This window comes from Morone saxatilis, unplaced genomic scaffold, assembly GCF_004916995.1.
Source record: "Morone saxatilis isolate NCDOM2014 unplaced genomic scaffold, NCSU_SB_2.0 Contig8, whole genome shotgun sequence".
Classification (NCBI taxonomy): domain Eukaryota; kingdom Metazoa; phylum Chordata; class Actinopteri; family Moronidae; genus Morone; species Morone saxatilis.
Window position 1 is genome coordinate 2446688 of NW_023340257.1, and position 12807 is coordinate 2459494.

General features: G+C 40.7%; 1 protein-coding gene across 1 annotated transcript in view; it reads left to right on the plus strand.

Moving 5' to 3' along the window:
- Window positions 1-12807, plus strand: part of ulk2 (unc-51 like autophagy activating kinase 2) — a 35510-nt gene that overhangs the window by 12237 nt on the left and 10466 nt on the right. Inside the window, exons 4-14 of the mRNA XM_035679565.1 lie at window positions 2459-2491; window positions 4585-4621; window positions 7395-7568; window positions 8108-8181; window positions 8340-8441; window positions 8526-8584; window positions 9201-9283; window positions 9407-9457; window positions 9560-9648; window positions 10165-10333; window positions 12205-12262. Of these exons, the coding sequence (XP_035535458.1) occupies window positions 2459-2491; window positions 4585-4621; window positions 7395-7568; window positions 8108-8181; window positions 8340-8441; window positions 8526-8584; window positions 9201-9283; window positions 9407-9457; window positions 9560-9648; window positions 10165-10333; window positions 12205-12262 (929 nt within the window). The remainder of the gene's footprint in view (window positions 1-2458; window positions 2492-4584; window positions 4622-7394; window positions 7569-8107; window positions 8182-8339; window positions 8442-8525; window positions 8585-9200; window positions 9284-9406; window positions 9458-9559; window positions 9649-10164; window positions 10334-12204; window positions 12263-12807) is intronic.

Here is a 12807-nt window from a genome sequence, read left to right on the forward strand (position 1 = left end):
GTGAGCAGTTTAGCAACCAACCCAGGTCTGTCTGAGCGTGTAGGTTGTGTGTTGTTATACGTGTGCAGTGTCCCGTGTGAGCGCGGGCGCCGGCGTAAACTCCATGCTGCGTTCATGCAGGCTCGGAAATGCTGAAGCCGACCCCCATCACGTTATAAAAAACCGCGATACCGATAGATTTCGTCGATATGCACTTTTTTTCACGCACGCACGCGCGCACACACACACACACACACACACACACACACTGACTCCTCCCCACATCCACCCTCTCCAGTTCGCTATCCAGTTCGACCATATCCCATCCCCCATATTGTTACATAAGCACTCCTGGAGTTGGAGTGTGACGCAATAACTGAAGGACTAACCAGACACGGTGTTGATCTGGCTCACATTGACTCTTGGCAGCCTGGAGTATTTCTGTGTTTGTGCCACCTACTTTTCAGTCCCTGTGTATTGTGTTGTGTCAGTTTTCATATCTGAGGATAATAAAATCCTTTCATTCTTCTACGCAGCCTGCAGATTTGGTTGCTTGCGAAACAGCTTCTAACTGTTACATGAGTGTGACAAGGTTATGATGACAGAGGGGCTATTTATATCATAGTTGTTTGGGAATATTTTGTGCTGGAATGGAACGTTTTGGAGCCCAGCCCCTCATCTGGCAGCTAGCCATCACCACGACCACAAGTACATACATTTTTATTTCCGATGCAGTAAATGTGGGTGACCAGTACCTTCTAGAAAACATTTGTTCTTGTAAACAGTTTGGGCGGTTGTCACTTTCATAACTGTGAGCTGCTGCTTCCCCTTAGTCCTCACAAACAAAGGCTAGCCTATGTGTGGCTGTCAGCACCTGCCTCTTGAAATTCGTCTCACTTCTTAGCAATTAGGCAACAAACCAAAGTGAGGCAAATGCAGCAGCCAGAGACAACGTGGGAAAGTGTAAAAACACACACTGAACAAAATAAATGTTTCTCCAGGCAGAAGCTTTTCTTAGAAGTACTCTCGCTCTGCTGTTTGTTGATCAGTTTTCTCTCTGACGTTGGATAGTGGACACTCGAGGTTGTCATTGTGTAAGAATGTTCAGTCTTTGCCAGCGTGTGTGTGTGTGTGTGTTTTGTGATGAGACAGTGACGTACCCGTTACCCTCAGCACCCCGACACTTTACTCCCATCCCCCCTCTTCTCCAGATTGCGCTGCAGAATACATCCTCATTATGTAATCCCCTCCTAGCCCCCCCAACACACACACATATTCTCACACACATACAGTCAGAATGAATACTGGTGTCCCATCCCCCACCACCACCTGCCCCAGTTGGAGAAAACACTGTGCAGGATTGGAGACTGAGCTTCTTACCAACCAAACAAACAAGCCCATAAGCCCGGGGTCACACGTCACTTGACTTGCATGTAGCACAGTACTGTAGCTAGTGGTCAGACCACGGTCACCTAGTATTTGTTTATATGTGGAATGGTGAACTGAATTACTTTTTTTGTTGTTGTCTTTTGGTAGCTAGAAATGCTAGTGGGTGCAGAAGTTGATGTCAGTCTGATTCATTCCATGCGCAAGCAGATTGCTCAGAAAACTAAATATGTACTATGTCTCTTGCCGGTAGTGTATATATGGTATGCCCAAGCAATATACTCATTTGGATGCAATTCAATCACTCTTAACTCGTACTGCCCTACAGTCCCCACATCTTTGTATAAATAAACTTTTGATAATGCCACAGTAATATAGTAATGTTATATAGCAAGATATCATTTTGCTACATTTTTACAGGCACTGTTATTGCCTATATATTGCTTAACTGGTTCCCAAACTAGAGCTGCAGCCTTCTTTCTTTAAACAAGTACATTAGGGCTGCAACAATTATTTACATTTCTGATTTATCTGTTGATTGTTTTTTTGATTTTCATGTTCAATATGCTATGAATTATTATTGATTATACAATATTCAGTAAAGAAGTACACTTGAATATTGCGATAGTATGTTATGTGATATTATATCACAATATATCACATTGCTTACAGTATAGCAATATATGGCAATATATGGCAATATATGGAATCATACCCCTGTATTGTGCGAATTCTCATATTTGGCAAGCAGGGAAAATTTGGCATTTTTGCTTGAAAAATTACTAAACATTTGTTACTGTCCTTTCCACTTCTCAGAAAATGTCAGGTCTACACAATGGTTTATGTTGACTGGAGGTCATTTTTCTGTGACTTGTGGTTGTGCAAAACACATAACTTGAATTACTACCTGTCATAAGCATCAAACAGGATTTTCACAACACAAAAATACATGTTCAGAGATAGCATGGCTGTCAAAAATAGCAAGTGCTGGTGTAATGTACTTTGAAATATTTCTAGTGGCTGTTTTTCTTACAGCTGTGTGGTGGAGCTGACCGCTGCTTCTGTAACTGATTCTGTGTCTCTTCTCTTCTAGGAAACACCCAACTCTGTTTTCCTGGTCATGGAGGTAAGAACAGAAACGTGACTGTCTGGATATTTCATGAGTCAGAACTCTTATCTCCTTCTCACGTGTTGGTTGAGTTGGTATTTAATATAATTGGTTACTTTGTTACTTACTCTAGTCACTTTTCTTTATTAGTCACTTTTCTTTATTATTTATTAACATGTATTTACTTAATAACATAAGTAATGAGATGGATTCTTATCAATGCAGCCATTACCACAAAAACGTACTTTGAGCATTCATTACAGAGTAATGCTTTACCCCCAGCACCGGCTGTCAGCAGGTCTTCTTCCCCCTTTTGCAGGCTTCCTTGCTGTCGCTCCTCCCCCGTCAATCTTCTCTGTTGTCTTTTCCTCACTTGTTTTCTTTCACATCATGTCTCAGTTTCCTCTCTTAGCTTGCTGACAACCTCCCCCTCCCAACTTTCTCCAGTCATTTTGCAATACGCTCAGCTGGCCGCAGGGTTGAAAACAAACCATGTATGCACCTCAAGTTACTAACTCAGAACACAGCCGTCTGTTTTGTAGGAATCACGTTTCCCCGAAAGCCTTGGCTTAAAATCTTGTTTTGGTCTATGTTTAGACAGTTATACAGTATAATCCTTTGGTGTTTTTTATGTTTGGATCAGCTGCTGTATGACTAAATTACATTCATTTGAGGGTATCTACATTACAGTTTTTTTCATTGTGTTGTTTTCAGAGACACACAGGTAAAAGACAAGACCTGCCATTGGTTGTTTTTAGATAAATGGCTTTTTATATTTTACATTTTAAGCTATGAAGCGGTTTAAGGGACATTGCGAGGATCGTGCCCTTGCTGCACTTTGAAGCACAAACCTCAGTCTGTCTAAATCAATGCTAATGCCTCACGTTTTGCTTAGCAGGATAAAGCTTGTCTTACTCAAACATTGGTGAAAGTATCAGATGAAAGTGTTCTGAAGAGATGCACTGAGCCAGGTGCAATGCAAATGAAAGGAATACTGTACCCTTTGAACATTCAGTCTGGAGGGTAAAAAAAACATTTTCTTAGCAATGTTTGTAAGGAAAGGAAGATGTTTGTTTTAGGACATTTAGTGCAGCACTTTGCCAACAGACAGTAGCAGGCATAGTGTGATTTGGATTGGTTAACTTGCACGTAAACAGCAAGGCAACACCTGTCCATGGTTTGACGCTGTCTATAAATTCTGTTGAAGTGTGATGTTTCGCTAAGGCTTACTTGAATTCTTCATATGAAGGTGAGGTCAACCAGTGTCTTAATACACAACAGCTGGATGCAAAAAACAGAATTAAATTCAGCTTTATCATAAGAGATAGTTAAACAACAGATTTTTTTGTGTAGCAACTCTTTCCACATATTGTTGTGCCAAGTCACACTTTAACAGGTTACAAACAATATAGACAGGTAGCAAATTAAAGGGAAACCCTGAAGTGTAGAACCATAAATAATGCAGATTCTTCAGTACACGTAACAAGGGATGACTGAATGGGTTAATGAGTTTGCACATGATGTAAATAAGCTGTGGTAGTCACCAGATTTCAGCCTGATTGAAGACCTATAGGTGATTTCGGAGAGAAGGGCTCTCCACTACCATCAAAAAAACACCAAATGAGGTCATCTTTTGGAAGGATGCTATTCATTCCTCCAGTAGAGTTCAGAGACTCTATTCCAGCTTCATGTGGCTTTTCCTTTAATAAGTCACCCATTTGTACACGAGGTTCACCTCAGAAGCTGAGACCAGGGTGAAGCAAGCAATGTTACAGTGGAAGCTGACAATAACTTTATTCACTGTTGCTTGTCTGTGCTTACCCAATCAGCAGTTCACTTCCAGTTCACCTCATCCGTCTGTTCTTGTTGTCCCTCTTGAGAACTAACTGCACTCTAACAGAGGTTGTCAGCACAGATAAAGCTACCGTCGTTCAGCAGATTAATTGATGAGCCCGCCATTATCTGGGCTAAGATTTGAACAAACACTCGTGTACATATACACAGACAAACTCAAACACATACGCACACATAATAACAAAAATGTGCTTCTCAGCCTGTTGAACCAGAATTTAATTGTTGCTGATAGTGATTGTTTTTCTCCCCATGCACAGTACTGTAACGGAGGTGATCTTGCCGACTATCTGCAAGGTAAGCATCACACTAATCTGTCTGCCACACACACACACACACACACACACACACACACGGATATTCATCAAAACAAAGTTACTAATGCTGCAGGGGAGGAAAAGCCATGTGACTGCAGCTATTATGAGTGTAGGTGTGGGAATGTGTGCACCAATTGTGCATTTATTATCTATGTGTGATGGATAGTTTGTTGAATAATGCAAGTCTGTATCATGTGGGGATGTTAAAGAGCTTGTGTGTGTCCCTATGAGTGAGTGTTTTTATGTCTTCATGTTTTCCATGTGTTTGTGTGCGTGGGAACAACTGCAGCTTTGTACAAAGGGTTCCTTCTCTAGTTCAGAGTCAGTCAGCACAGTGCATATGCCATTGTGACAGTTTAAAACAGAGGTCAGCATTTCTGAAAGCAACAAGTAAGCTTAAACTGAAATGATACATAATGGACAGTGAAAGGGATGTTCGGAAGTTCTGTTTTATATGAATCAGGAAAGAAAATGAAGAACATACAGTAAGAGTCCAAATGTATACATACTAGTGTATCCCTCACCAACAATACAGTCCTCCTCCTGGCTTCTCAGTGAAATTTGGAATGTGTTGATTTAATCCTAGTCTGAGTAAAAGTCTAGTAGACAACAAATAAAAGACAAACGCACATTGGTAGCATTGCTTTACTGTTTCCACCACTTGTTTTGCATTACCACTGGGGTGTATCCATTTTTATGTTGTCAGTGACATCATGGGTGTAGGATGTGTCAGTCTGACAGCTAGGGTCTAAAGTTGCAAGTGAGAAAACCAGAATGTCAAATTCCATGTTTACATTTTTGCAGACTATGTCCACATCCCTAGTAAACCTGGGAATTAAAGACATTCCCGATTGAGTCAACAACATAGGATCTAATAAGAATAGTTTCTCTTCCTCAAACACTTGTAAGCAGTCTATAAAAGTCATTATACAGAACACTGATACAACACAAAACATACTGGTGAAGGAAGTTCCTTCACTACCATAATAACTTAAATACTTTCTGCTTACAGACTGTTTGCACTTGTGATTTAGTGATAAGATGCCATCTAGGCAACACATTACTGCCTGTTGTTATGGATAAATACCTGTTGCACTTTAATTATCGCCATAATCAAGCTTGAAGGTTCATTCTTGACCTTGGAAAACTCAAGGTCCTAGATTTCTTCTTGAGCTTTTAGATACAGCCCTTTTCTGCTACATCACATGTGGTGATTTGGATGGATGAATAATCGTTCCAGTCAGTGGACTTTTTTGTTAAATCTTTATCATTGATGTACAATAGCTGTTATACATACAGTAGCAAAACACACATCATCAATATGTCCTTGTTTTTCATTGCACAACCTTCATTTGGTTGCTAAATAGAATGGTTTTCCTGAAAGCTTTATGGTATCTGTTATCCTCTTACAGCTTTTGCGTTTCAGAATGATGATCTCACCATATTTGAGTGTCAAAATGTGTTACTATAGTTGTTGTGAATAGTTTTACAGAGTTAAAATCAGGTTGGCTTTTGGAATCTCAGATCCCTCCAGAAGAGTGGCAGTTTGCCAATACATCTGTTAGATAACCACAGGTGTTTATACCTCTGTTCCATAAAAACACTGATTGTGCAGGAACAGCTCTCTTATCACTGTACTTTTGCATAATGTACCTGCCCCACATGTCCACATTTGCAGTTTACAGAGTGGGTCATGGTCAGACCCATCAGTGACGGGGTGGTCCAGCAGTCTCTGCTTGAGTAACACTGCCGGTTGTGAAATGAAACCTGTGGGGTCATAGTGCTTTAGTGTTGAGACTGTTACCGTGGGCTGTACTCAACTATTAGTCACTTTGTCCGTGAAGGGCTTCTCTGTTCACTTCAAGGCTGTAAACACTGCGTAGGTAACATCTTATGTATTATATAAGATTTCACTACTGTATGTTTCTACAACTTGCACAACTTTTCCATGTTAGAAGTTGATCCACTGTGGTGGGCAGAGAGCAGCTAACCCCCCCCAAATCCTAGATTAATGTCGATAAGCTTACTGGTTTGATCTATGCCTACACTGTAATCACAATGGCTTGATAAAGAGAGAAAAAGAAAATGAGAGGGAGAGAGGAATCCTCTTAGTCTCACATCGAATTAGACTTATTTCACTACCACCAGGGAAAATGACCTTCACTGCTTCAATTTACACTATTTACCGTAGGTTTATTACTATAATATGCTAATTATTAGCTTTAATCAAGTGAGGCTGATATGCTCATTTTGTGGAGTTAATGCATGTTTTATTGTATTTAAATATTGACTGCATCATGTCAGTGCAGACCAAGGAAACTATTCATTAATGTGCTTCATTAGGCAGCAGGAAGCACCTGGATAAGATCAATAGGCCAGCCTTGAGACAGCTATCCAGGAAACAATTGGCAAGAAGGTGCATCTCAATGAGCAGACTGTCTAAAAGGTGCTCTGCTGAGTTTCCTTGTAATCTAACAAAAGTTATGTTTACATTCGGTGTTACTCATCAAAACACATGGTATGCATCCTTGAGCTCCAACAAACGTGTACATTTCAAGTCCTTACGTTTGCAGGAACGAGACAAACAAAACAATAAACGCCTTGTTAGTGCTACTAGAGGTCAAAGACTCCACAGAATACCTTTTTAAGAAGGCAGGTGTCACATTCCTGGGGAAGCCATTGTCCTGTTATTGCTGACAAACGGTACCATTTTGATACTAATCCTTGGTTTTTGTCATTTTTTTCTTATTTAGCTAAGGGGACGCTCAGAGAAGACACTCTGAGGGTTTTCCTCCAGCAAATTGCAGCTGCTATGCGCATCCTCAACAGCAAAGGAATCATCCACCGTGACCTAAAACCCCAGAACATCCTGCTGTCCTATGTGGGCCGCAAGAAGTCCAACATAAGTGGCATCCGCATCAAAATAGGTGACAGTCCTTCTTTTGGTCTTTAAAAACATTGGATGGGGACTTCTTCTGCTACAGGTTTTCTTTTCAGCTAATGTAATGCCTGCACATGGTATATTTTTGGTCAGGATTATCATATACTATAGACTTCTACTTAATAGATTTAATATTGTATCCAGTGTCTTGTAGTGACACATACGTAGTTTATTTATGTGTCAGAGGGCTGAAATAAAAACAGTGTAGAGCATCTGTTGGATCCAAATTTATAGAGACATTATCACGATTAAGCAATTTAAAAATAATGCTGCGTTTCGTTAGTCCTACTTTTCAATTCAGAAGTGAATTGAAGTAGAGTATTGTAGTTAATGCATTTTCTGATGTCATTCTCCATCACAGGCTCATCTCTGTTTTGAATCCAAGACTATTTTATGCATGTGTTGAGGTCCCAGTGTTTGTCTCCCAGGCAATCCTCCAGAGTCCAACAATAGTGGATTGTGTTACTAGTAATAATAATAATACCACATGTACTGACTGGTTTGCTTCATGCTTCTGTCCTGCAGCTGACTTTGGCTTTGCACGGTACCTCCAGAGCAACATGATGGCAGCCACACTATGTGGGTCACCCATGTACATGGTCAGTGTGATTTAGTGTGTGTGTGTGTGTGTGTGTGTGTGTGTGTCTAGAACTGCAGCTGAGGTCAGTCATTTTAAAATGACCTGTCAGCGTTCTCAAATGTTTGTTGCATAACTCTGCCTGCTCTGGATCTTTACTTGTAACCTTTCCTCCTTCAGGCCCCAGAGGTCATCATGTCCCAGAACTACGATGCCAAGGCCGACCTGTGGAGCATAGGGACAGTTATCTACCAGTGTCTGGTCGGCAAGCCACCGTTCCAGGTAAATACTGTGCACAACAAACTGGGAGCAAATGTGTTTGTAGATGTGTGTATCTCTGCATCAATTTCTTTCTAATATTTTCAGGCCAATAGTCCCCAAGACCTGAGGATGTTCTATGAGAAGAACAAGAATCTACAACCTATGTAAGCCACAAACCCTCTGGCTTCTTTTGCTGTGTGTAATTTGGGCTGTCGCAGATGAAAGTTGAATTGTTTGAGAGAAATTCTGGTGAAGTCTTTGAGGCTGGTGCAGATGGGATGATGCCGGTTGATGACATGCCTCTGCTTGCATCTGTTTTTAGTCGTGGTAGCGACATGGGTCTGTGGGTGGCACTGTCATTCGGCACTGTCATTCGAGCCACCACCAGTAGGCCTGTCATGATAATTACGTTATTGACTTATCGTAGAACATGTGCGATATGTAATTATCGACTGTCACATTAATTACGTTAGCGACTTATCATAAGATATGGACATCTATATGGACATATGGACTCTAAGCATAAGCATGTTAGCATGAGGTTAGCTTTTAGCCCTGCTGTGCAGCCTCACAGAGCCACTAGTATGGCCATAGACCCTTGTTTCTATTTATATCATAATGCTATAGTTAACCAGGCATTCATCGTATCATCTGACCCAGATTGCAACCAAGACTTTATTTGATCCATCTTGCGCAGTGTGATATGCAATTAACTTGAAAGATTGTTGTTGCACCCTATGAGAAACAAGGTATTAATGTTCCCATGCTCTCATTACCCAGCATCCCAAGGGAGACATCCCCACAACTTAGCGACCTTTTGCTTGGGTTGCTGCAGAGGAATCAGAAAGACAGGATGGACTTTGGTGAGTTGTGACATAATAACAATGTCTTAATTAAATGGCAAATGTACTGTTCAAGTTTGAGGTCTTGATGTTTGTTAAAAACTTCTCTGATCTGTTCTGTTCCTCTAACCCCTTCTTCTGCAGATGCCTTTTTCAGCCATCCTTTCCTGGAGCCGTCATCCTCTATTAAAAAATGTAAGCACAAAGGTCACATTCAGAAACAGGATAGAGTACAGTACTACACTTTCACATCATCCAACTTGAAAACATGATTAATCGTGCATTTATTGCCCTCAGCTTGTCCAGTGCCGGTCCCCAGCACCTCCAATGCAGTGACGGACAGTTCCTGTGGCAGCTCCCCATGTATCCGCTACAACTCCCCTCCTGTGAGTTTGATATTACTTTATAAATCCACTGCGACAAAGGTAATAAAATATTAACCATTAACCAATAAAATACAACCTCCCTGCTGTGCTCCTATAGTGCTTGCTTGCTTCATTCAGCACAAACAGTGCCTGAAAAGTTCAACACGGTTCAAAAGGGAGAATAAACTGACCCTTCGTAAAATGTATATTTTCATTTTATAAGTCAGTTTACCAACACATATTCTACTCTTAACTTACTTTCTACTGTTGTAAATTCTGCAATCTTAAGTGCTGCTTCTACCAAGACATCCAATGCTAGTTATAACAATCTCTCTGCACAGCGGTACATCTCATCTCACGGCATCAGTGGGAATGCAGGGCAAGTCAATTTCCCAGGATGTCAGTGTTCTCTGTACCAACATGATTACATCAGTTTGACAGTCAGCACTGCCTTGCCTGGAAGCCTTAATTGCATCGTTCAGGAGGCACGCTACAACTTAATCCTCTTTTTTCTCCTCTCTGTCTGCAACCGCACAGTCTCTCCCGGACATGCAGACACTAGCAGAGGATGGTCTGTCATCCCCTCCACTCGGTCCACCCAACTTCCTGCAGCTGTCCAAAGAGTCTGCGGGAAGCACCAGCAGTAAGAACTCGTCCTGTGACACTGACGACTTTGTCCTGGTGCCTCACATCTCTACCGACAGCTGTAAGTGGCAACACTCACACTGTACATACACATAAAGCGACTGTATTTCACCTAAACTCATTCAAGTGTAACTCGCCTGATTATTTGAAAGGGTGGGTATTTGGGCTAATATATCACCTGTCCTCACTTCTTCTTTTCTGTAGAACTATTACCTGTAGGGCTGCGCAATATCTCATCAGTCAATATTGATGTATACAGTATCACAATATGAATTAAGTGAATGGTTTTGTTCAGTTTTAAGTCCCTTGAGCTTAAAATTCCCTAGTTGTCAATCCAATCCACTGAAAAATGACCAAGTATTGTATGAACTGCAAACAGTTTCTATGTAAATAAAAAGAATAATTTGTTTTCAGTTCCCCTCATAAAAGTATAAAAGCATACATCTGTTTGCTGACTTTAAAGGCACTACAAGGAGTTTTTTTAACTGGTTATGAAACAGTCTCAATTTATTACTGGTGCCTCTATATGACCTAGATAAATAAACAAGACCATCAGAAAGAAGATTGGCTGTTTCTATATAGTTATTCTTAAAGCCTGCCATCTGGTGGGATTCCCATAAATCAGACAGGGAAAAAAAACTCTGGCTTGTTTGTATTTCTTTAAACCAATCACAATCGTCTTGGGTGGCGCCAAACCCAAGCATGCAGCATCGGAACCCTTGCAAAAAAGTATTGGGGGGGAACTTGTTTTGGTGGAACATTTGCAAGTGGGGAGGCGAGCCCTGGCATTAGAATGGATAAATCCCCTCAGAAGAAAAGAGAACCACTCCTAGCTTGATTACATTTGTACCATGAGCGGCCAGATTAGGGTCAGGCTAACTTACCATTTTCAACGTGTAGATTTCTAACTCTAAACCAACAGTCCCCTTCCTGAGTCCGACTACCAAAGCAAAAGCATGTGGTGAGTTTTTTGTTAACTCAGCCAACTCTGCTGTGCCTGTTTTGCTAAGTGGGCTGTCCATTCTTAATAGACTTCCATATGATTGGTTCGAAATAGTTTGGTGTCTGTGATTTGATTGGTTGTTAGTACATTGCCAAATAATGTAAGTCTTTGACAGTACGTTGAAGTTTCCAATTTTTTTCCAATTACATTTTCTATCAGCATTTATATTGTTTATATTACCCAGCTCTAGAAATGGCTTTAGCACTGTACACTCTCAGTTCATAGTAGGACGGCTTATACAATAAATGTTGACTGTCTGGAAGCATTTATGTAATCCAATAAACAAACCAAAATCAGTTACTTTGTTCAGAAGGGGCTTTTGGCTCTTTTCATTGAAAAGACAAAGCTCTATAAAGCCATAAAGCCCTGTGCAGAAAGTTGCCTGCTTTGAATGTATCGCATAATAGGAGAAACAGGAGGGGTAGTAGTCCCATTAATCCTCATTTTGTAATATATAGATAACCATGAGACAGTGCATACATTTGTGACACAGAGTTCACAGACATCTTGAAATCTAGACATACAATGGCTATGTAGTGAAGTCACATTCGCTACCTGCCAGTGATACCTACAGCACACATGCTCACTCACATAGCACATGTCACCAAACCCACAGGCAGTAAATTAGACAGCTGCTAACCATTTCATGCTGTAACTGTAGACATCAGTCCCTAAACAGTAGGCACACACACTTACCCCCTTGACTGGTAAAATGAACCCTTATGCTCTGCACCTGCTGCAACACACACACACACACACACAACACATCCACCTGTTAGTCCTCAACTCAAACAATGAAGTGCAGAGCAGTTGGAGTGTCATCGGGCATTTTGAATGGCATTTAATCACCTAATTATTGCTCATTTATACATTGGTAAATCATGTTGCACCTTTATCATTCTTGTCTTTCTTTCTTTCTTCCTCCTCAGATGACCAGCCAATGGGAGTGGGGCGCCGGCCCTCCAGCGAGTTTCTCATGTGTGGAGGGTGAGTACGATGTTATCGACATGTTTAGACATTAATCCAGAGATTAAAATAAAAAAGAATGAACATTTGATGTTAGATACTTTTCATATGATCATGTGAAATTAAAAGCCTCCACTGAACCCCAGGAAAGAGTTTTAACCCACCTAATAACTGTTTGTAGCAACACTACAGATGGGTTTGGAGATTAAAAAATACATACGTTTTTGAAAACACCTGAGTCATCTCACATACTGTACTTGACAATCAGCATGACTCATAATGAACCCATGCTAAAAGCTATAAACAAAGACATTTAGTTCTAGGAACAAAAATGAAAACTTTACAGGAAATCTGATTCAATCAGAAATAAAGCTGTGGAAGGCATTATTGCATCAACAATAAATTAACAGACGTATAGGGAGTTCTACAATCTGTGAAACATACTTATTAGATCTTGTTTGTTTAATCTGAACAAGTGCAAAAATGACTGTTTATTATGGCAGACTATTCCCCGTCTCAGAGCAGTGACTTCCTGAAGTCTTTAGGCCTCCGCACACCAACCCGAC